We start from the raw sequence: 25,375 nt of genomic DNA on the forward strand, positions 1-25,375 counted from the left end.
TTCCAAAAGATGGAATCAGAGAGAATACTTAAGTCATTCTATGAGGCCATCATTCTCTTAATACCAAAGCCAGACAAAGGCATTACAAGAAAACTTCAGACCATTATCTCTCATAAACAATGCAAAAATTTTTGGCAAAATATTATCCATTTGAATGAAAAAAATGTATGAAAAGTATAAAAAGAACTGTACACCATGACCAAATGGGATTTATTCCAGATATGTGAGGCTATTTTAACATTCCAAAATAAATACAATCATCATATCAATAGACTAAAGAAGCATCCAATGATTATATAAGTTATGGAAAAAGCATTTGATAAAATATCCCTTTATGAAAAATCTCAGCAAACTAGAAATAGAGGGTAACTTCCTCAACCTGATAACATTTACAAAAAAACAAAACAAAACAAAAACTGTACGGTTAACAACATACTAAAGAGTGAGAAACTGGAAACTTTTCTATTAAAAACAGGAGGCAAAATGTCTTGTCTCATTCTTTTTTTAGAATTATTAGAATTTAGAATTATGTTATGTTATTTAGAAGTATGTTATTGCTAACGCAATAACAGAAGATAAGGAAATAAAAGTCATACAAACTGGGAAGGAAAAATAAAACTGTTTGCAGATGACATGATTGTCTATGTAAAAAATGCAAAAGAATTGACCAAAAAAACCCTCCTAGATAGTAAGTGACTATAGTAAGGTTACAGGATTCAAAGTTCATATACAAAAGTCAGTTGCTGGGGCGCCTGGGTGGCTTAGTTGGTTAAATGTCTGACTTCAGCTCAGGTCATGATCTCGAGGTTTGTCGCGCTCTGCGCTGACAGCTCAGAGCCTGGAACCTGCTTCAGATCCTGTGTCTCCCTCCCTCTCTGCCCCTCCCCCACCCATGCTCTGTCTCTCTGTCTCTCAAAAATGAATAAACGTTAAAAACAAAAGTCAATTGCTAAAAAAAAAAAAAGCCAATTGCTTTCCTATGTACTAGCAACAAGCAATTGAAATTTGAAATTAAAAACAATACCTTTTAACATTAGCACCCAAATAATGAAATACTTTGGTATAAATCTAACAAAATATGTATAAGATCTACATGGTAAAAAATACAAATCTCTGATGAGAGAAACCGGTAACTGAAAATGGACAGATTCTAGCGGGGGGCACCTGGGTGGCTCACTTGGTTAAGCTACCCACTCTTGATTTTGGCTCAGGTCATGATTTTATGGTTTGTGAGATCGAGCCCCCGTGCTGTCAGTGCAGAGCCTGCTTGGGATTCTCTTTCCCCCTCTTTCTCTGGCCCTACCTTGCCTGTGCTCTCTCTTGCAAAATGAACAAACATTTTACAAAATGGGGAGAGATTCTATGTTCATCAGTCAAGATGTCAGTTCTTCCTCAACTTGATCTATAGCGTCAACACAATCCTGATCAAAATGTCATAAAATTATTTTGTGGATATTGACACACTGACTGTAAAATCTATGAGGAATGGCAAAAGACCCAAAATCTCTGGCACAATATTGAAGGAGAAAGACAAAGTTGAGGATATACTACCTGATTTCAAGACTTAACTAATGCTGCGGTAATCAAGATTGTGTGGTATTAGTGAAAAAACAGACAAGTGAATGGAACTGAATAGACACCTCAGAAATAGATGCACACAGATATAGTTAACTGATATTTGACAAAGGAGCAAAGACAATTCAATGGAGAAAGGGTAGTCTTTTCAACAAATTCTGTTGGAGCAACCAGATATCCACATGTAAAAGAAAAAAACAGACCTTACACCTTTCACAAAAATTAACTCGAACCATATGCCTAGATGTAAAATACAAAACTATAAAACACATAGATGATAACACAGGAGACAATTTAGATGACCTTGGATCTGGTGTTGTGTTTATAGATACAATACCAAAGTCATGATCTATGAAGTAAATTCAGATTTCACTAAAATTAAAAAAATTCTGTTCTGTGAAATACACTGGCAAAAGAATGAGGAGTCACTAACTGGAAGAAAATAGTTGCAGAAGACTTATCCGATAAAGGACTTATCCAAAAAAAAAAAAAAATTACAAAGAACTCTTAAAATTCAACATTAAAAAACCCAACCTGGGGCACCTGGGTGGCTCAGTTGGTTAAGCCTGTGACTTCAGCTCAGGTCATGATCTCGTGATTTGTGGGTTTGTGCCCCACGTTGGGCTCCGTGCTGACAGTGCAGAGCCTGCTTGGGATTCTCTCCTCCTCTCTCTCTGCCCCTCCCCCCCTCAAAATAAACTTAAAAATAAAAACCTGACCTCAGTAAAATATGGTCAAGAGATTTAAATACAACTCACCTAGGAAGATAAACATGGTAAATAAATATATCAAAAAAATGTCCAACATCATGTGTCATTGGGGAATTGCAAATATAAAATAACGAGATACCACTGCACAGCTAAAATCCAAAACCCTGCTAACAAATGTGAGAATGTAGAACAACAAGAATGCAAAATGGTACAGACACGTTGGAAGACCATTTGGTAGTTTCTTATAAAACTAGACATACACTTGCAATCATGCTCCTAGGTGTTTACCCAAATGAGTTGAAATTATGGCCACACAAAAACCTGCACTCAGATGTTTGTGGGAGCTGTATTCATAATAGCCCAAACTTGGAAGGAAGTCAGATGTCCTCCGGGAGGTGAATGGATAAATTGTGGTACTTCCAGACAACGAAATATTCTGTGCCAAAAATAAATAAGCTATCAAGGCATGAAAAGACATGGAGGAACCCTAAATGCATATTGTTAAGTATGATTCCAGCTATATCACGTTCTGGAAAAGGCAAAACTATTGAGATGGTGAAAAGATCAGTGGTTGCCAAGGGCTTTGTGGGGATGACAAGAAGGAGCATGGAATTTTGAGGAGAGGGAAACTATTCTGTATGATACTATGATGGGGCGGGGGATACATGTTATTATACATTTGTATCCGTACAACATACAACCAAGAGTGAACCCTAGTATGAAGTGTGGATTTTGGTGATAATGAGATGTCAGTGTTAGTTCATCATTGGTAACAAATGTATCAATGCAGTGCCCTGTTCTGATGGTTAGAAAGGCTGGGGGGGAGGGGGAGGGGATGTACATACAATAGGACTCTACTTTCAGCTCAATTTCCTGAACCTATAACTGCTCTAAAAAAATAAAGTCTAAAAAAAAAAAGTGGAGGATCGGAAGAGGACAGAGAGTGCACAAATTACAAATGAGATTCATAGTGTTGCATTTAGTTGTAGTTTGGTGATTTGCATTGCTGTATAGCATTTCATCCTGGGGATAGACCACAATTTATTTAACCATTATACTGTTGATAGATATTTGAATCGTTTCCAGTTTTGAGTTTCTATGAATATTTTTAAATGTGTCTTTTACCAAACACATATATACATATCTGTTGAGTATATGCCTAAGAATGGAATTATTATTTATAGACAATACATATGATCAGCTTTAGTAGATACTGCTGAACAATTTTTCAAAGTGGTTGAATTAATGTACACATAAACCAATATATGGATAAAAATTCCAGTAGCTCCACATTTTGCCTGACAGTATTATTTTTGTCATTTTAGCCATTCTGGTATGTTTATAGTTAGCCTCTCAAATTTTGAGACACCATTTTTTCCTCAGAAATTCGCTAGTTGTTATCTCTTCTGGGGATAAGCCAACTCCTTGCCTTTCCCAAGAAATTAGGACAGTACTCTGATGCCCCAAGTGGTAATAAGCAGCCTCAAGGTATCAATTCTTTATGATTTTGCACCATCTTGCTCGTGGCTGTGCAGGTGACTTATAAGCCCTAGCACGTGGTTATTGTGTAAGTCTCAGAGTTACCCTTGATAATGTGTTAACATTCCCAGATCCTGCATATTGAATTCTGCCATGCTAGCAGTGAGCATGGTTTAGCCCCTCTTTAGAACATTAAAAAAAAAATCATTTTATATTGCAATCAATACTGTGAAAATCATGCCACTTTTAAAAGTTTCTTTTGTTTGGATATTGTCTATTAAAAGCTAATTAATTGCCTTCACCAAAATTCAGTCTTCAGATGGCCTTTCTGCATTTCTCTAGTATGTCTTTCTTATTTTTTTTTTAATTTTTTTAACGTTTTTTATTTATTTTTGAGACAGAGAGAGACAGAGCATGAACAGGGGAGGGGCAGAGAGAGAGGGAGACACAGAACTGGAAGCAGGCTCCAGGCCCTGAGCCATCAGCCCAGAGCCCGATGTGGGGCTCGAACTCATGGACCCTGAGGTCGTGACCTGAGCCGAAGTCGGATGCTCAACCGACTGAGCCACCCAGGCACCCCGTCTTTCTTATTTTAAAACGTTCACTACTTTTCCTCACCAGTAATATTCTTCTGGCTCATTACATGCTAACGTTGAGAAAAACAAGAAATACATATGTTGGTGATTGAGGGAAGATGTAAAAAATAGAACACAATGTAGTGAAGTCTCACTGTCAACAAGAGAGGATATTGAGGTGTTGGTGGAAAAGACGTGAGTTTGTCTGAGTGGGTCTGGCAAACCTGGCGTTGCTTCTACTGTTTCCCTTTAGATCTCTGGGTTACCTGACACCTACGTTAGTGTGGTCTGAGATTGACTGGAAACTCATTTTCTAGCCAAGTCTCTATGGATAGCTGCTTAGACATTCCAATCTGGTTCTCCAGTGCTCATGCATAGCGCTCCCTAGCATAATGAACTTTGTGCTAAGATCCATGTGAGGGGATGTGAGGACTCTTTCTCGTGCTCTTCCAGAGTTTTAGAAAACAGTGTCCTTAAACATGCATCATTACCAAATCACCTTCCACAAAACATCTTTTTGAGGGGAGGTCTCTTTCTACTCGGTGGCCTCTCTCGTGCTATTGGCAGCCTTTACTTCCCATCCTGTTTACCTCCTGTATGCCACTTATATATAGGAGACTAGGACATAATTGGCGATATTAGTGATGATACATGTCGTTAACCAGCCACGACTATATGGTAGGCACTTTTTTAAACACTTAATATACATCATGTCATCTAATTCCCACCACAGGAAATAAGCTCTATTATTCCCAGCTTACAGATGCTGAAACTGAGGTTCACAGAGGTTAAGTGACATCTGTGTGGGTGCAGAAGAAGAAAGTAGAGAAAGCTGATTCAAATGCAGGTCTGCCTGTTTCAAAGGTGCCTAGAGTCTTAAATTTCCAGCTTAGATTTAGAAATTTAAGAAATAGACTTATGAGGATCACAGGTAACTTGTGTGTCAGCCGTGTGTGTGTGTGTGTGTGTGTGTGTGTGTGTGTGTGTGTGCACGCTAAAAGATGCATATGAATATTGTTGCACATAACCTTAGGGGTCAATGTAGATATGGTATGTGAGAATCGTTGAAATAAAGAAAACTCAATCACCTCAATCTGAGTTAATTCAATGACATTCTCTGTTGCTCTGCCCCTGTCTCAACTTCATTTCTTCATCCCCGAATTAGAGATTTAAATACTCATAGCAGCACCTTCCCCTATATCTGGAAATGGAATTAGCTGGGATAGTGGGTAGGGCTCACAGTCTTTGTTTCTTGGAAGGTCTTTCTGCTATCATAAAGTATATTACAATATTGCAAAAAAAACAAGGCCCATTGGCAGCCAAAACTTTTAAATAAAAGGAGGTTTTAAATAGAGCAGAAAATACAGCTCGGGTTGTGTATGTTATCATATGGCATTTGGTGGGGTCTGATGTGCTTTTGTACTTTGGTCTGGGCTTACCTTTGGACTTTCTTTCAGTCTGGTTGAGAACTTCCAGGTGTGGAGAATGAGGTGGCTTCCTGATTTTGAATTTCCCCACCATCCCGGAGCCCTCGATACCCCTCCTAAGCCTTTCATAAAACTTGCAAGACCAAATGAAACCACACACGACCCACATCCTCAGCACGACTCAAAGACAGAAGACAAATTTGAAAGGCGTTTCCACTTCCAGCAGCTGCTGCAAGCCCGTGAGTGTGGGGAGTAGGGAGTGGGATGTTTAAGAAGCAGAGATAAATGTACCCCAGCAAGAGGAATCTCGACAGTAAATGCCCAAATACTGACTAGAAGTAAAGACTTGATAGGGCACCACATTTGCTACGGGGAAGATGACTTTCCAGAAACGAAGGAAGATCTGTCTGTGCACATTGAAAGGGCCCACTGGGTACCTGGGAAAATCGACCAGAACAACTGACTCAGAAACTATCACAAAACTGTCAGACTTAAAGATTTAAAAAACTTCTTGAAGCCTCTGGCCAAAGGATAATTTACAAAGACAAGAGGCTGAGAGACATCAGACTTCTCGAAAACAACATGCAAAGCACAGCAACAGTGAAGCATCATGACCATCACGAAATCTAGTGTCAGCCAAGATTATTACATCCAGGAAAGCTGATTTTCAAGTATTAAGCCTACAAGTAGTGTTAGACGTGCAAGATCCTAATACCACCAATATGGGCCCCTTCTGAAGAATCTCCTAGATGGTGAGTACTATTTAGTCAAAAGATGACTGAAAAAAACAAACACCAACTGAGGATTTGGGATATTTAACTGTAGAGCTGAGATGGAAACAAGGATGGAGTGAGTGTAGAAGAATAATATGGGAGCATCAAATGTTCTAGCCAAGTAGAAAGAACGCAGTCCCCCAAAGGGGAGGAGATGCATATCAACAGCACAGTGAGACGTTACTTCATACCCACGGGGATGGCTGTAGTAAAGACAGCTAATAGTACACATTGATGAGGATGTGAACAAACAGGAATGCTCAGATTGTTCCAAAATGTGAAACGTAGGCTTCCTAGATGACCCAACAGTTCCACTCCTAGATATATACCCAAGGGAAATGAAAACATTTGTCTTCACAAAAACTTGTACATTAATGTTCATACAGCATTATTAATGATAGCTAAAAGTGGACATAATGAATCATCAACTAATGAATGAATAGAATGCGATGTACCCACAGAATGGAATGATGATTGTATTACAACATGGATAAGCACTGAAAACCTGCTAAATGAAATAAGCCAGCCACAAAAGACCACAAATTATATGATTCCATCTACATAAATGTCCAGTGTAGGCAAAACTCTAGAGACAGAAAGAACTAATGGTTGGTTGGGGCTGGGAGAAGCGGGGAAAATGGAAAGTGATTGCTAATGGGCGTAGGATTTCTTTTTGGAGTTATGAAAATTTCCTAAAATTGATTGTGGGGATGCTTGTGCAGCTCTGTGGATATACTAAAAATCATTGAATTGTGTACTTTAGGTGGAATAGTTGTGTTATGTGAATTATATCCCAGTAAAATTGTTAAAAAGAGGGAAAGAGAAGGAAAAGAGAATAAAATAATTGTTGTGTAGATAAGAGTTGAAAGATACCACTTAAAAGCAACATATCATATGATCAAAGGTTAGTAAGAAAAAAAAAACTAGGGCATTATAAAAAAGTATTAATACAAAGATAAACACTAGAAGAAAAAGACAAGCCTTCCTACACTTATTTTATTTTATTTTATTTTATATTTTATTGTATTGTTTATCTTCCCTTCCCTTCCCTTCCCTTCCCTTCCCTTCCCTTCCCTTCCCTTCCCTTCCCTTCCCTTCCCTCCCCTCCCCTCCCCTCCCCTCCCCTCCCCTCCCCTCCCCTCCTCTCCCCTCCCCTCCCCTCCCCTCCCCTCCCCTCCCCTCCCCTCCCCTCACCTTAAAGCTCTACACCCAGCATGGGGCTTGAACTCACGACCCTGATATCAAGAGTTGTATGCTCTACTGACCTAGCCAGTCAGGGGCCCTGGCCTTCCCAAATATCTAAAATTTTTAAAAAGCAAGAAAAGATAAAGTAGAGAAAGAAACACAATAAATGTAGTACAGAACTTACAAAATACTATGACAGAGTTGAGGCCAAACCTTAACACAACATGCTGTACTCTGTTTACTGTAACTCTTTGGAGATCCACAAACCATTGTAATATCATGTTTTTCATTCCTAAAGCAATTTTTGTCTTTTGAGGGGCAATAATCCCTTATTGAAAATGCATGATATACATGAATAATAACCAGTTAGTAGATGCAACAGATGAAAAAAAGTCCCATTTACATTAGTAAGAAGAAAAATAAAATAAGGGGTGCCTGGGTGGCTTAAGTTGGTTAAGTCCAACTCTTGATTTTGGCTCAGGTCACGATCTCATGATCTCATGGTTGTGGGATTAAGCCTTGCAATGGGTTCTGTGCTGGGTATGGAGCCTGATTAAGATTCTCTCTATCCCTTTGCCCCTCTCCCCTGCCCTCTCCCTCTCTCTCCTTCTCAAAAAAAAAAAAAAAGAGTTCAAAAATACAGATACAGATGTATCTATGTATGACAAAAGATACTGAAACTTAACATGTGATACCGATGCATTGTATAGACAGACCAGTGGATTGGTGTAGAAAATTCAGAAATGCCTCACTTGCATATAAAAAACTAGTATGTGCTAAAGGTAGTGTCTCAAATCACTGGGGAAAATATGGTCTTCTAAATAAATGGTGTTGGGACAACCGGGCAGCCATTTGAAAAAGTTAACATTAGATCAGCCCTTCCGCCAGAAGCAAGAATGCCCTCCAAATGGATCAGAGATCTAAATGTAAAAATTAAAGCTATACAAGTAAGTAGGAGAAAACATAGGGGTTTCCTTTTTAATTGGGCAGAGAAACCCTTTCCAACTATGACCACTTTGTCAACATTTGTTGCTGTTTTTTTGTTGAGCCATTATAGTGTCTGTGAAGTGGTAAATCATTGAGGGTTTGATTTGCATTTCACTAATGACTAATGTTATTGAAGATCTTTTCTTGTGTTCGTTGGCCATTTGTGTATCTTTGGAGAAATGTCTATTCAAATCATAATCTATTTTAAAGTCTGGTTATTTGTTGTTAAGTTATAAATGTTCTTAAACACTCTAGATACTAGACTCTTATTTTCTTCTGCAAATATTTTCTTCTATTCCGTGAGTTGTATTTCACTTTCTTGATACTGTCCTTTGGAACACAAAAGTTTTCAATTTTTAGAAAGTACAATTTATTTTATTTTATTTATTTATTTTTTTTGGTTGCTTATGCTTTAAGTATTGTATCTAAGATACCATTGTCTAATCTAAGGTCACAAAGATTAACACGTATGTTTTCTCCTAAGAGTGTTATAGTTTTAGCTCTTGCATTTAGGTCTTTGATCCATTTTGAGTTATTTTTTTATATAGCATGAGGTAGGTGTTCAAGTTCAATCTTTTGCTTGTGGAAATCCAGTTGTCCAAGCACCATATTTTGAAAAGACTATTCTTTTCCTCCTTTGGTTGTCTCGGCACTGACTGTTGTGGAAAATCAATGTATATAGATGTGTGGGTTTATTTATGGACTTTTGATTCTAGCCCACTGCTTCAGTTATTGTCGCTTATAACAAGTTTTGAAGTCAGGAAGTCTGAGTCCTCCAACCTTTTCTTACTTTCCAAGATTGTTTTGGCCATTCTGGGTCATTTTTATTTCCATGTGAATTTTAGGATCAGCTTATCACCTTCTGCTAAAAAGCCAGTTGTAGTTTTAATAAGGATTGCATTGGATCTGCAGATCATTTTGGTGAGTCCTGTCACCTTAATATTTAGTCTCCCAGTATATGAACAACAGGTTGTCTTTCTGATATGGTCTACCTTGATGAGTATTCCTTGTGTACTTAAAAAGAGTATGTCTTTTGTTCTATAAATGTCCATTTGATCCAATTGATTGATAGTTTTGTTTAGGACTTCTACATTTGATTATTAAGAGAGGAGTGTGGAGCTTTCAAACTGTAATTGTGGATTTTTCTATTTCTTCTTTCAACTTTATCAGTTTTTGCTTAATGTATTTGAAGTTCTTAAATGTGCATATACATTTAGGATTTTATTTTATTTTTTAAAGTTTATTTGTTTATTTTGAGAGAGACAGAGAGAGGGAGGGAGAATCCCAAACAGGCTCCATGCTGTAAGCACAGAGCCTGACGGGGGCTTTATCTCATCATGAAATCATGATCTGAGCCAAGATCAAGAGTCAGATGCTTAACTGACTGAGCCACCCAGGCGCCCCTACACGTTTAGGATTTTAATGTTTTCTTTTGTTTAGGGTTTTAATTTTTTCTTTTTTTCATTTTTTTAAGGCTTTTAATGTTTTCTTGATGTATCTACTTTGTTATCATTACATAGTATCCTTCTTTATTCTGACAATTTCCCTTGTTCTGAAGCTGACCTTAATATTAATTTAGCTTCTTTAGCTTCATTTTGATTAGTGTTTATATTTGATTAATATTCTTTGATTGCATGGTATCTCCTCCAATCTTTTTACTTTTAATTTATCTATGTCATTACATTTAAATTGGGTTTCTTGTAGACAGAATCTAGTTGGGTCTTGTTTTATTTATCCTATCTAATGATCTCTTTTTACTGGGGGGCTTAGACTTTCTCTTTAATGTAATTATTTTTATTGGATTTAGGTTTACATGTTATTATTTGTTTTCTGTTTTTCACCTCAGTTTTTTGGTTCTGTTCCCTTTACTGTCTCTTTTGATTATTCAAATGCTTTTGTTTGTTTTGTTTTAATTTCTCTGTTCTGTTTTTTGGTTATAATCCTTGCATTATTTTTCTAGTGGCTGTTCTAGAGATGGCAATATATGTGCCTAATCATTCATAGTCTTCTTAGACTTAATGCTTTACCATTTCAAATAAAATGTAGAAGCCTTACAACTATGTAAATTCTTTTATGTTCCCTCTTTATGTTATAATTGTCATATATATTACAATTACTGGCATTGAAAGCCCTGTCAGATATTGTAATTTTCATTTTAATATCAATAATATTTTTTAAAAATTTTAATGTTTATTTTTGAGAGAGAGAGAGCACAAGTGGGGAAGGGGCAGAGAGAGAGAGACACACACAGAAACCGAAGCAGGCTCCAGGCTCTGAGCTGTCAGCACAGAGCCTGATGTGGGGCTTGAACCCATGAACTGTGAGATCATGACCTGAGCCAAAGTCAGATGCTTAACTGACTGAGCCATCAAGCACCCCAACATCAATAACATTTTAAAAGAATGTTTGAAGAAAACTAGTCTGTTATTTTTGCCCAAGTGTTGTGGGTTGAATTATGTCCTTCAAGAAAAGGGATGCTGGGGTCCTAACCCTCCAGTACCTCAGACTGTGCCCTTATTTGGAGATAGAGATAGGATCTTTAATAGGCCATCAAGTGAAAATGAGGTCATTTGAGTAGGCCCCAGTCCAGTATGACTAGTATCCTTATCAAAAGGGGAAATTTGGACACACGACACACACAAGGAGATTATCACGTTGAGGATGAAGGAAGAGATCAGGGTGATGCATCTATAAGCCAAAGAGCGCCAAAGATTGCCAGCAAACCACCAAAAGCTGGGCAAAGCTCTCTCTCACAGCCCTCAGAAGGAACCAACCTTGCTGACCCCTTGATCTTGGACTTCTAGCCTCCAGAACTGTGAGACAAAACTTTGCTTTTGTTTAAGCCACTCAGTGGGTAGTGCTTTGTTATGGCAGCCTTAGCAAACTAATACACCAAGTATTTCCTATTCCTGTTATTCTTCTTCCATTCCTTAAGTTCCAGATTGCCTTCTGGTATCATTGCTCTGCAGACCAAGCAACTTCCTCAAGTGTTTTTAGTGCTCTATCTTCAAGTTCACTGACTCTTTCTTCTGTTATCACTCCTCTGCTGTTGAGCCTGTAATGGGCCGAGTAGTGTATCCCCCAAAATTCATGTTCATCTAGAACTTCAGAATGTGACCTTATTTGGAAATAGGGTCTTTGGAGATGTAATTAGTTAAGGATCTCAAGATAAAATCTTCCTAGATTTAGGATGGGCTCTACTTCCAATGACTAGTGTTTTTAAAAGAGAAAGTGCAGGGATATTTGGACACAGAGAGGCACAGAGGGAGGAAGGCCATGGGAAGGGGGAGCCAGAGGATGGAGTGATGCTGTCATAAGCCAAGGGGCCACCAAGAGCTGGAAAAGGCAAAGAAGAATCTCCCTAAAGCTTTTGGAGATAATGTGGCCCCGCTGACATGTCATTTCAGACTTCTAGCCTCTAAGACTGTGAGAGAATAACTGTTATTTTAAATCACCTCGTTTGTGGTCATTTGTTTTGGTAGTCCTAGAAAACAAATACAGAGGCCTTCCTGTGAGGCATTTTTTTTCTTTTTAATTCCAGATTGTGTATTCTTTAGCTTAAAATTTTACATTTGATCCCTTTTTGTAGTTCCTATTTTTCTGCTGATGACTTCTATCTTTTAATTTATTTCATGAGCATTTATCTTTACCTCTTGGCACATAGTTGTAACAGCAGCTTTAGATTATTTATTGGACAATTCTGACATCTCAGGTTAGGCATCTATTCATGATTTTATTTCCTGATATATACCTGGTCCTTTGTATGTTGAGTAATTTGGGGTTATATCCTGCCCATTATATTACTCTGGGTCCTGTTAAAATCTGTTTTGTTTCTTTTCATAGGAAATCAACCTACTTGGTTTCAGATCACAGGTTTTGTCCCTCCTCTGATGGCCACTGTTTCCAAAATGAAGTGTTTGAAGCCTTTGCCATGCTACCTTCTGTTGGTCACATGCACGACCAGCTCACAGGTGAGCCTGGGTTTATGTCAGCCATATACAGGCTTAGAGGATGCCTTCTCCCTTCTCTCTGGGTTTCCCTGCTACCGTCACTTGTGTGCTTCCAGGAAGCCCATTTCTGATTTTTCTGGTTAGAAAGATGGCTTTCTCTTGGAGTTTGTGAAATCATTTCCAGGGAACAGTGATAGCCCGGCCATCTCTTAAATAGGGTGTGTGTGTGTGTGTGTGTTATGTTTAGGCACGATGTCTCCATGGTTTCTTTGAGTAAATGTGAAGGGTGTTTCACCTTACCTACCTAGATTAATGAATGTTAGTTTAAGAGTTATTAACACTGGTGACAGATTATGGCCCTTATACCCAAGGCTGTAGCTCACCTCTTATCCCTGAGAATGCATTCTCATCACTTGCCATAACTCATTCAAGGTTTGCTTTTCCTCATGCTTCTGGACAGAACAGGCGAGATAATCACCTGGATGTGGTGGGAAGGGACACTTATCTGTGAGGACTAACCTGGAGGACTGCGAGAGGTGACGATAAGGTTCCGGTGTGTGCACTTCTCTCCACAGTCACATTTTAGTGGAAACACAAACACGTCCTGCAGGGTTAGGCAGCAGCAAGGATCCAGGCAGGAGCCCATCCTTTTTGTGTACCCTGAAGAAGAACTGATGGTGGCATAATCCTCTCTGCCTGGTCTGGGCCAGGGGCCCTTGCAGGGGCAGAAAGCACCTGGCTTAATCTTCTAGGGATGATGGTGGCATGGGCCAGTACTTTAGAAAAAGAGCTGGGGGCAGTGGTAGCACTTCGCACTTGACTTTGTGGGTTCAGCGGGACCGGTCTGGCAGTTAGTGATGAGACTCATGGAAGGGGGTAAATGAGGTAGCACCCTGTAACAACACTCTTGTTGCTGATGCTTTTCTTTTGGCGTACGTTCACCTCCAATAACAGTGTGACTCCAAAAGGCTCCAGCACAGGTGCAAGAAAGCGGAAGAATTAAATAATGGCTCAGAGGGAGCAATAGAATTTTTTTCTAGTGACTGCCCTCCCTCCGCCTCCAACGTCAATAACGCAGTGACTTGACGGATGTTTGTAGCTCGCTGTAGCATTTGGTTCCAGCTGTGCACATGGCAAGGGCAGCAGTGGGAACATGGTGTTTCCCACCTGCTCGTCACGTTCAGATGGGTGAGAACGTGTGTTTAAGTATGGTCTGTGTGCGTGGGTGTGTGGCCTATGTTTGTGTGTCTAAACTTCTATTTGTGAGGATTATATCACAGCCTAGGTGCCCAAGCTAACGAGGCATGTAGTTTTGTTTTTTTTTTAGTCAAGTCTGAGAGAAAGAAAGAAAGAAAGAAAGAAAGAAAGAAAGAAAGAAAGAACAAGTAAGCTATTAATACTACCTCCTACCCAGTTTCCTCACTCCCTTAGATGAAGTCAAGGTATATTTTTGGTGTTGCCTGACACTTTAATTACAGATGTAAATTCAGGACAAACAGATCATTTAGCTTAAGCAGCTTTCATTTATTGGTAAATTGCCTAGCTGACAGTTATAAATAGAACATCTCTCACTGTTTCCATTTTTTTTTGTTTTTAGGAGAAAAAAATCTATAGAGAGGTAATAAGAGAGAGAGAGACAGAATATGAGAGAATCCTATGCTGAACCACCCCTATACTGAATGCTATCCCTGAACTAGTTAGGATACCTCAACTAAATCCTGATTTTGGGAAGAAATGCTAGCCACCTTAGGCACCTTCTTCTGGGCCTTTTATGTCTTGGATAGTATAATCGAAAGTAATACCCATTCATTCACTAATTCTTTCATTCAGTCATCACACAAACATTCATCAAATATCTATGCCTGTGTGTCTTACATTTTGGTATTACTGGATTCCTCAGGTATTCATTAAAAACATAAGTCCTACTGTAGTCCTGTTGAATCTCCAAGGGGTAAGTCCCAGAAACCTGAGTTTTGGAAAGGCTGTTTTATGTTCTAGGAATGCAAAGGTGAACAGAACAGTCCTCCCCCCTTACTATGCCATCATTCAAGTGAACAGGTGAGCTAGTGCAATAAAAGTTCACCCAAGCCATGGAAGAAATATGCACAGGCGCCCATGAGACAGAGTGGTGACCTCCACCAAGGAGAGGACACAACTCCAGGCTGGCACCATCAGGTAGTGCCGCGTTGGCCCTCCATCAGTCATGGGGAAATGTTCAGTATTGTGTAGAGTGTGCCTAACGCTTTCTCCAATGCAGTAGCATCAGGTGTGGAATGAAGGGATGCGTCTGGCCCTCTACTGTCCTGCCCTCGCAGCGACAAGCGGACTAGGAGGACAGGGATATAGGGAGGATCTGACAGCTCGCCAATCCTTTCATTTCTGATGAGCCTCTTGGAGGTTTCTCTTTGCAGTGTGGTAGAGGACGGACACCCTCAGAAAGATAGTTAGAAAGCTTACTGGGCTTATAGTCAGGAAACTCCAAGTCCTGATCTGACCCTTACCCTGGGCAATCTACTTAACCTCTTTCAGCCTTGTTTTCTCCATCTGTAAAGTCCGGTAATATCCACATTGCAGAGTTGTTTTTGGAATTATATAAAAAATATGTAGTACATAAACTGCTCAGCATTGTGCCAGGCAGGGGGTTAGTGCTAATGAAAAGTATTTATTTTTATTAATAGTAGCAATCTCAATGGTCCCCCACAGGTGACTCCTTGGCCATGAAAAGTCAACCTCCATATTATAGTGGCTCTCAACCATTCTGCCTCAGATCCCTGAGGACTGTGTCACCCTCCTGGCTGTCCCACCAGGGCAGTGATTTTTAATCTGGGGCACTTCTTTGTAGCTTAGGTTGGCCTCATCAAAGTCCTCAGGTCATTTGGACACTCTCTTCCTGCCCCCCGCTGGGATTTACTGCTTAGAGCAGTGAGTCTTGAGTGTGTGTGTGTTAGCATCTGCCAAGGAACTTTGTTAAAATACACATGCTGCATCCCACCACAGCCCTGATGAATCATAACTTCCCTGGTGGAGCATTGATAAATGTATTTTACGTTCCCGGGCAATGCTGATATACAGGCCTGGTTAAGAACGATTATCTTTGTGGATGTCTCTCTGCTTAATGCTGTCTCATTCAGCTAGCACGGCACTAAAAATTCTAGCAAAAAATAATGGTGTCCACGTGGCTTTTCAAAACTCAGATAGACAGACACCGTGTGTCCAACTAAGGAGGTGATAAGGTGCATGTATAAGAGGAAGAACTTGGCACATGAGGGCCCTGTACACAGCCCCGCCTATGATCATACTAGGTACTTAACAAAAGACAGCCCTTGTTGTTTATTGGTCTCAGAGACCTTAGTTCCTTGAAACACCTGTTTTCATTCTAGTAGAAGACTCCAAACCTAGGAATTGCGGAACTCACTGGCTATTTGGGAAGCATTTAGAAAATGGGACAAGAGGTGTCATACACAGGCTGGCAGCAGAGATCCAGAAGGGAAAGTACCGTGGCCTCTGTTTTCCTTTTCCTTTTTGCTTCCGAAATGAGACAGGGAGAGCATCATATTAGCAGCTGGTGCGGCCATGGACAGTGATGGCTGTCCGATACTCACTCCCCGAGTGTGAACAACACCGTGATCCCCAGACTGCCTCAGGCTTTGCTTTTGTCTTTCTTATCATTCATACTTGAAGTCAGGGGCTCCTGGTCGCTGTGCAAAAACGAGTATAATCACATTTCCAACCGAGCCTACTGCAATGTTTCTGCCTCGCCATGAGACTCAGAGCCGAGATTTGAGTAGATGGGAAGTGAGGGACTCAACAGAGGGAGGAAATTCTGTCTTTTCAGCCCACAGAAGAGGGCATTTTTGGCTCCTGAGAATTAAGACTGGTGGAGGAGTTCACCCAGCTGGATCAGAGATTGGGAGATAAAGGTACTGAAGTCAGATGAGACATCTGTGGAGTATTTTCAAAAAATAAAGACTTCATGACAATGTATGGCAAGAGCTTGAATAACTACCACTGGTGCAGGCTCTCAACGACGGTTGGGGCTGAACTCCACGCTCAAGGTCCTTAATTTGTCCTTAGCCCCCAGCCAGACCTGCACCCTGCCAGGCAGAGAGGTGATCTGTTCGATCTGGAACCTCCAACTTTGGTGACTACGTATTCTGCTTTATCGGGTCCTTAAATAAAGGCAACTTTTCTGTTAATCTCTCCTGTTAACAGTTCCTATCGCCCTGGGCTTACCCTTAAACTGCCTGCCTATTAGAAAAGTGCAGACAGCACAATACAAGCTGGTACTCCAGCAATTGTTAAGATCTATTGTAGGACATCCAGCATGCTGAGAAAAACTAGCCATTCACCTCACTCCATGCTATTCCTATCAGAAACAACGTGGAAAATATTCTCTCTTCTTTTGGCCAGCACCCCCCTCCTTAACTGAAAGATGATGTGCCTGCATCTGAAATGGGGGCGAGATGGGGTGGAGTATAGCTTTCCTGCCTCTAGAAAGACAAACTCGTTCACAGCAGGCCAGAACTGGTCAATCATTAGGGCAGGGTCCAGGCCTCTCATATTTGCGGGAACAGTGGGCTGTGTCAGTCCAGCATGGAATGCCAGTCCTGGCCTCTGAGCCTGCTAAGCCCTTCCCGGCGTGACTTTACCAGGCGAACTCCCACTCCCGACACACAAGTACATGCTTTCGGAAGATTTCTTCAACGTGACAAAGTGCACTTTAAAATCTGGGTTCTCCTTTCCCGAGCTCGGACCCAAACTTATCCTGAAATAGGAGAAGGCGCTGTAGGCAAAGACTGCAGAGGCGGAAGAAAGCGCCCGGCATGGCAGCGGTGACGACGAGTTGCCAGCAGGTGTCAGTGCGCCCTCGCTCAGTCGTGGCGCGCGGCCTCCGCCGCCAAGACCCCTCCTCACCACGTTCTAAGGAGGTGCGGTCCAGACCCGCGACGGCCGGGTGTCCCGCAGACTACTCTGCGGCTAGAACCACAGGTGGCCTCCTCTTCCCCAAGCGGAGCTCCGGACTCGGGCGGGTCCCGCTTCCCGGGGGTGCTTCCCATTCCGCAGCTGGGGTTCGATCCGAACCTGTGCCTTCCTTTCTCACCAGAACCCCACTCGCCTCGCCGCCAGGAGCACTTGCGGTCGAGGGTGGCCTGGCCCAGGACCAGCGTGCTACGGATGCTACTTGTACCCGTGGCGGCTTCTCCCGATTCGGGCCCGGGTCCCCAACTCTCTTTCCTCCCAGGACCCAGCTGGATGGGGAGCACTCCCGGGTTCCCGCTGCTTTCTGTTCCGCGGGCCCGGAGCTGCGCGGCCAATTCCCAGCAGGGGCCGCTTCCACTCCCGGGGCACGCTCTTTAAACCCCTCGCTCACGGTACCCGCCTCTCCAAAGCGCCCGTCCCGGCCGGGGGGCAAGCGCTCCTCAAGGTCCCGCGCGGGGCGCGGGCTCCAGACCCGCGGAGGGGAGGCGCAAGGGGCGGGGGAGGGTCGGTTTCCCACGTGGGGGCTGACGCCGGCTGCTCGGCAACGCTGGCTTGATCCTGGGGCTATAAAACCAGTCCACGGTGAGCGCGGCGGAGCAGCAGAGGCTCTGGCTTCGGTGCAGACGCCCAGCAGCCGGAGCGCTGCCTCCCGGCCACCCCCAGCAGCTTCTCCCCCTAGCCCCGCGTTCCTGCCCCAACTCACGGTGCCCTCGGACCCCGGCCCGTCCGGCTGGGCTGCGGCCAGCGCCCGCAGCTCGCCGGGCCAACGCCCAGAAGACCCTCTGCCTCGGCCGCGGCTCCCGGCGGGCCGGTCGCCCACCTGCCCCGGCCCACCTGAGGACGGGGGCGTCTTCATGCGGCCCGCACAGCGCTCACCCCGCCGCCGTCGCCGCCCCAGAGCTCCGCGCGCTGCGACCCAGCCCCAGCTGGGCACGCAACTTTGGAAGTCCGGCGGCGCTCCGAGAGGCGGTAGAGTCCGCACGCTGGCCCCAGCCCGGGCCCGGCCGGCACCGCCGCGTCTGGGGAAGCGGGAGAGTCGGTATTCGCTTCGGGGATGTAAGAAGACAGGCGCGAGACCCCAGGCCCGCGTCAGCGCCCTTCGGCTGCCTCCCGGGGTGGGGGCGGGCCCCGCACACGGTAAGACCTCTTGCTTTCGCTCGGGCTCAAGAGTCAAGATATAGATATATTTTTAAAAATTTTCCGTCATCCTTCCAAGTCCTCAGGCCACCGATGGTGTTTGTTCTCCCTTCTTGAAGGATCTCTCTCCCTTTCCCCATCGGCTCGACCTACTCTCTCCCGCCGCTTAGAAATAAAACTTGTGCTGAGCTGGGAAAGAGAAGGCGCCCACCACGAGCGCCGCAAGCGCAGGCCGGGCGCCGTTCGCGGGAACCGGGCCCATGGGCTGCTAGCGGCTCTCCAGCTCCGGCCGGCGTCCCTGCGGTCCCCTCCCCATGTGAGGCGCGTAAGGGCAAGCGGGGCGCGGGAGGAAGAGGAGGACCCACGGGCGCTGGGCCGGAAGGCAACTGGCAGCAGGCCCAGGCAAGCGGGCATCCGCGTTCATGTTCCGCCAGGAGCAGCCGCTGGCCGAGGGCAGCTTCGCGCCCATGGGCTCCCTGCAGCTGGACGCGGGCAACGCGAGCTGGAATGGGACCGACACGCCGGGGGGCGGCGCCCGGGCCACCCCTTACTCCCTGCAGGTGACGCTGACTCTGGTGTGCCTGGCCGGCCTGCTCATGCTGCTCACGGTGTTCGGCAACGTGCTGGTCATCATCGCGGTGTTCACGAGCCGCGCACTTAAGGCGCCCCAGAACCTCTTTCTGGTGTCTCTGGCCTCGGCCGACATCCTGGTGGCCACGCTAGTCATCCCTTTCTCGCTGGCCAACGAGGTCATGGGCTACTGGTATTTCGGCAAGGCGTGGTGTGAGATCTACCTGGCGCTCGACGTGCTCTTCTGCACCTCGTCCATCGTGCACCTGTGCGCCATCAGCCTGGATCGCTACTGGTCCATCACGCAAGCCATCGAGTATAACCTGAAGCGCACGCCGCGCCGCATCAAGGCCATCATCGTCACCGTGTGGGTCATCTCGGCCGTCATCTCCTTCCCGCCGCTCATCTCCATCGAGAAGAAGGGCGGCGGCGGCGGCGAGCAGCCGACCGAGCCGCGCTGCGAGATCAACGACCAGAAGTGGTACGTAATCTCGTCGTGCATCGGCTCCTTCTTCGCGCCCTGCCTCATCATGATCCTGGTCTACGTGCGCATCTACCAGATTGCCAAGCGCCGCACCCGCGTGCCGCCCAGCCGCCGGGGTCCGGACGCCGCCGCCGCCGCGCCGCCGGGGGGAGCCGAGCGCAGGCCCAACGGCCTGGGCCCGGAGCGCGGCGTGGGCCCCGTGGGCGCCGAGGCCGAGCCCCTGCCCGCCCAGCTCAACGGTGCCCCCGGGGAGCCCGCGCCCGCAGGGCCACGCGACGCTGACGCTCTGGACTTGGAGGAGAGCTCGTCCTCCGAGCACGCCGAGCGGCCCCCGGGGCCCCGCAGGTCCGAGCGCGGCCCCCGGGCCAAGAGCAAGCCCCGGGCGAGCCAGGTAAAGCCCGGGGACAGCCTGCCCCGGCGTGGGCCGGGGGCAACGGGGCCCGGGGCGTCGGCGGCGGGGCCCGGGGAGGAGCGCGGCGGGGGCGCCAAGGCGTCGCGCTGGCGCGGGCGGCAGAACCGCGAAAAGCGCTTCACGTTCGTGCTGGCCGTGGTCATCGGCGTGTTCGTGGTGTGCTGGTTCCCTTTCTTTTTCACTTACACGCTCACGGCCGTGGGCTGCTCCGTGCCGCGCACGCTTTTCAAGTTCTTCTTCTGGTTCGGCTACTGCAACAGCTCCCTGAACCCAGTCATCTACACCATCTTCAACCACGACTTCCGCCGCGCCTTCAAGAAGATCCTCTGCCGAGGGGACAGGAAACGGATCGTGTGAGCGCCGGGTCCGCGACCCGCCAACAGACTGGCGCCCACTGCAGTCAGCGGGGATCGAGGGTAGCGTCTATATAGCCCAGCACTCTGAAACCCGGGTCCTGCCTGCTCCGTGTTTCCTGGCCCGACCTTGCTCCGTGGCCTTTGTTCTTCCCTCTCAGGGAAAGGCTGAGAGGGCCACCGGCCTCCCAGTTGTTGTTAGGGCCGCTTGTGACTTGGAACGATCTTCCTGGGTTCTTGGGCCCTCCCTAATCAGTATTGTTCCCTAAAGGTATTTTCACCTCCCCTGAGTCCAGTTCTCAATGCCGATCAGAGCAAGCAAACACTGGGCCCCAGAGGGTACTGCTCACAAAGGATTAATGGATGGGGTTACCCAGCCCTGGCTAATTGCTCTCCCCCTTATTCTAACTCTGTTTTTAAACAAATGCTCAGGGCAGCCCTGCCCATCCCCCCATCCCCCACTGTAAATACACACTATTTTTGATAGTACACGCTAGGATCCCCAATCTGGGCTTTTGATGCTGTTGGAGATGCCCTTGAGGCTGATACATTGTCTTTGGTTCAGGCCAACCCCCTTTGTAATGCAAGTCGTTTTCTGGTGTCATTACCTCCTGTGTCCTTTTCACCAGCAACTGGTGACTGTCCCTTGGGCCTGGACCTGCTTTGAGATATCCTGAGGGGGAAAAGATTTCTGTCCATTTTTTTCCTGTGCCTAACAGCATAATTGCCTTTTCCTATGTAAATACTACAACGAAGGACAAAGACAGAAGTAAAGGAACCTTTCTGCCATGCAGCAGCCCTGTGTATAAAGCCATTATCCTCTGATGCACCCTTCACCCCAGCAACTCACTTTAAAAGTATCTCTTTCCTGTGTCCCTCCCTCCCTCTTTCCTTCCTTCCCTCCTCTCTCCAGGGCCACTGCTTGAAGAATATGTATGTTTCTATCTTGTATGTTTCTGCACCTGCCCCTCCCTCCCCAAAAGTGCTGACTGCAAGAAATCTTTTGGCTGCTGTTTTTAGACTGAGGAGTGGAAATTATGTGGAAGAAGCAAACCTGATACAATTTGCCCAAGGTAAACAGTTTGAAAAGACAAATGAGCCTGCCAAACTGTACAGTTCCTGCCCCAAGAGCTCTTAGGTATCAAAGTGTTGTCCTTTCCCCCCTGCTTTTCTGGTTGAGATCATGTCATTGATGAACTCCCCAAATCAAGGGAGAAGGGCAGAGACCTCGTGTTTACATCTGAGTTTCTACGTGTTTTAGACAGAGACTCTCTAAGGCCTGCGCTCTTATTTCACTAAAGACAAACTAATGTCAGCACATGTTGCTAATGATGGTGAATTTTTTTTAATAAAAAGTTTACAGATCAAATGTGAAATAAATATGAATTAAATGGTTCTGTTTGTTATCTGAGTTTCGAAAGCTTTGAGACTCTGGGAACATCTGATTTTATATATATATATATATATACACATATATGTATATGTGTATATATATATATAAATTAAATAGTACATTACATTATAAAACACTTTTGAAAGTGCAAGCAATAACAAGGATACCATTTACTAAGTGTTTCTTATGTCCTGGGCACTATGATGAGCCCATCATGGGCTCTGCTTCATTTACTCTCCCTGCAAAACCTATGAGGTAGATACTATTTTTATCTCCATTTTACAGGTGAAGAAACTGAGTCTCAGAGGGCAAGTGCTTTGCTCAAGGTTAACAAGTGGTGGAGAAGCATCATACCCGGCTTTATCAGGTTCCAGGGTCTGTACTCTTAACCTCAGAGCCTTGCCAAAATTACATGGACACTGTAGAATGCTCCCAGCTGTGAAGTCTCTACCTAAAGTGTGCTATATACACAAAGTATGGGATGTAGCCCAAGTGTGTGGATACACACAAAGTGTTACATACTGCAAAGTGTCTGTATGCCCTAAAGTGTGTATATACCTCAAAGCGTGGGTATACCTTAAAGTGTGGAATATACTTCAAAATGTGTATCGCACCTCACAGTGTGATAATATGCAACATGTGTTCCAACATGTGGGCCCTCTGTGTATGGCCCAGAGTGTGGCATATGCACAAAGTGTAGTATAAACACCGGAAAAAACCCCACATATTGGTTGGTGGCTTGAACTGTCTGGCCAAAGGCACGGATCCTTCCTATTGTGTTTCTGTAGTATTGAGTTCCACTCTGCTGTCTAGGAGGGCTTAAGATCCTCACCCTACGGTTCTGGTTATGTGACTTTGAAGCTGGAAGGGCTTTTAGAGATTCAGGAACCCAATCCCTCGTCTTCAAAGAGGAAGTGACTTGCTCAGCGTCTCACAGTTCTGGGTGACAGGTCTCTGCACCCAGGCTGCCTCATTCAGATAGGAACAGCCGAGCAGTGTGGAGTGGTTCTGTGCGTATGTATAATCAGATGAGGCGCTGATGGAGAGCCACTCATGGGCAAGCTGGTCTGAGGCAGTCAAGGGACAGGTCACGGTTTAGGAGGGTGGAGTTGTAAGGCCAGCCACCTCTCACACATGTGCACACAAGGGCAAGGGTGTGTGTGCAGGGGTGGGAGAGCAGAGAGCTCTGGGAAGTGATCTGGGCCCTGAGGGGCCTGGGAGAGGGAAAACAGTGGTTCCGAGGGGTCTTTGTTAAAGGTGGGAAGTTCCTGCCATCACCAGGCCTTCTGAGCTGCAGAGAGAAGAGTGGGCAGGCCCTTGGCTCCTTGCCCAGGGGCTTCATAAGCCATGGCCTTTGGCACCAAGGCTGGCTGCCTGGTCTGGAGCTGGATCCTGCTCCCCACCCCCACTCAGCCTGTCTCTTCCCTACCACCGCCCCCCCCCCCCCCCCAACTCCAGGGCACCTATCGCCCCAAAGGCAAACAATGCCAGACAATAGGCCACCCTGGCAGGCCCTCAGGAACTGGGCTGTGTGTCCCAGACAAAGGGACAGATATAAACACTGCTGCTGTTGACTGTCTATTCTGCTGTTTGCCCTGCCCTCACCCCCAGGTGCCCTGCTCCCTGGTAAAGGGGGAAGTGTGAGCAATAGTGCCACGCAGTGCAGGCCTCTGGTGCCACCCCACATCCTCATTCCAGCGGCAGAGAAGCCTCCAAGATGGATAGGGCTGGGGAAAACAGGGGAAACAGGGCTTGGGTGCTGGGGTTTTGAGTTCCTGATGGACATCCCTGATGGCTCACCGCAGAGGGCTCAAGCAACAGTCTGCAGAGGTCTGGGGTGGGGAGGGGATCTGAGGAGGTGAAAGGGCTCCGCACAGAGATCTTAGTGGAAAGATCAGGAGATGACTCACCCCACAGTTTTCTGTCTGCATCTGATCCTGACTATCCGGGCCCAGAGAATCTGTCTTTGCGGCCGCCTCTCCTATTTTATGTAACTTTGGTTGAGGTATCAAAACCCACCGGCTTTTGGGTCTGAAGTCTGTCTTGCCAGATTTACTCCTGTGAGGTGCCTTGAGTTGGGGAAGGGTAGTGCCCTGTGTGAGCCTGGACACAAGCACAGCCTTCTCCCCCCAAGGCTTTGTTCATGGTCAGTTTCTGCTACACTAACGGGCTGGAGAGAATGGGAAGCGCTTGGGCTCTCCCTCTCTGTGAGTCTATAATCGAATCAGAGTTTGAGAGCCAGAAATGTCCTCCTGCATCTTCAGCCCCCACGTTGTGCTGTTCAGGGACCTGAGACCCTGACAAGCTGATCGACAGTGTGACATCACAGTCCCTCCAGCAGATCCTCCCGGCTGTCTGTCCGATCACAGATATTCAGCATGAATTCTTTTCCGTGGTTCGATAAGGGAGTTGCTGATAAACCCCAGACACCCCTCTGTGCCTGCTGTGTGCTGAGCAGCATGCCAGGCACCGCAAGGCGGTTCTCTTCTTTCCATGCATGGGTCCTGCAGAGCCTGGCACTTGTCTCTGTGGGAGGCAGTGGAAATTAGGGTCTTCCCTGCACTCTAGAAGACTTAAGGCCGTGTGGGGAGACGGGAAGTGCCTGCGGGAAGCATCAAGTAGCCATTCGGCAGTGACAGTGTGGTGGGGGGCAGTGGATGTGTGCGCCCACCAAGGGCATTGGGCATCTATCTGTGCCAGGTGTGTGCAGCGAGGGAAAGGACACTGTGCCTGGGAGCTCAGGGGGTAGGATGTTGGGAGGCAGGGTGTCAGGACTTTGGCTGAGTGAGGAGGGGCATGAGCTCCTGTCCCCATTTGAGTATACCTGTCAGGAAGCCTGCCTCCCCACCTCAAGGAGAGTAGCCGGATCCCGGTCTCCAGGCCCCTGCCCTTGCCGGAGTCAGCAGCCCATATAGGGCGTGGCGGTCAGGCCTCTGCCCTGGGCCCCGCCGCCCCTCGCAGTGGACCTGGGAGTCTGGGATGAAGGAAGGGGAGTCTTCCGCAGCACGGGGTGTGCCTGGGAGGGAAGCCATGTGAAGGCACCAAGCACAATCACAAACACCAGGGTTTGTTTTGAAAATAACATTGATCTCTTTGATTTCCAGAAATCCTGGGGTTTAGAGTTAAGTACAAAAATGGAACAGAGTCTGTTGGAAGGAACCTGGACCTGAGCATTAGGAGGCCTGGGTTCTAGTGCCACCTTTGCCTTTTACTAGTGGTGTGACCTGTGACCTTGGGCAGAGCCCTTTCTGAGCCCCCGTTTCTTCACTTTTTTTTTTTCATTTATAAAATGAAGAAGGTTGGTCTAGGTCAGTGTTACTTAAATGTGTGTTCCATGGAGTTTATGTAACTACAAAATCTCAATCTCTCTCCCTCTTTTTTCCTT

General features: G+C 45.7%; 1 protein-coding gene and 1 long non-coding RNA gene across 2 annotated transcripts; both read left to right on the plus strand.

Moving 5' to 3' along the window:
• Nucleotides 1–4,297: 4,297 nt before the first annotated feature.
• Nucleotides 4,298–16,821, plus strand: LOC122202218. Its single transcript, XR_006194529.1, has 3 exons — nucleotides 4,298–6,518; nucleotides 12,555–12,682; nucleotides 16,497–16,821. It is a non-coding gene; the product is annotated as an uncharacterized LOC122202218 (long non-coding RNA).
• Nucleotides 16,822–19,190: 2,369 nt separating this feature from the next.
• On the plus strand, nucleotides 19,191–21,988 carry ADRA2A (adrenoceptor alpha 2A). Its single transcript, XM_042909031.1, has one exon. It carries the CDS (start codon nucleotides 19,201–19,203, stop codon nucleotides 20,599–20,601), a length of 1,401 nt encoding a protein of 466 aa, XP_042764965.1. The 5' UTR covers nucleotides 19,191–19,200; the 3' UTR covers nucleotides 20,602–21,988.
• The last annotated feature ends 3,387 nt before the right edge of the window (nucleotides 21,989–25,375 follow it).

The sequence above is a fragment of the Panthera leo genome, chromosome D2 (genome assembly GCF_018350215.1).
Source record: "Panthera leo isolate Ple1 chromosome D2, P.leo_Ple1_pat1.1, whole genome shotgun sequence".
Lineage (NCBI taxonomy): Eukaryota > Metazoa > Chordata > Mammalia > Carnivora > Felidae > Panthera > Panthera leo.

Coding starts and splice junctions, on each gene's coding strand:
- ADRA2A (XM_042909031.1), top strand. CDS start 19,201: ATGTTCCGCCAGGAGCAGCCGCTGGCCGAGGGCAGCTTCGCGCCCATG.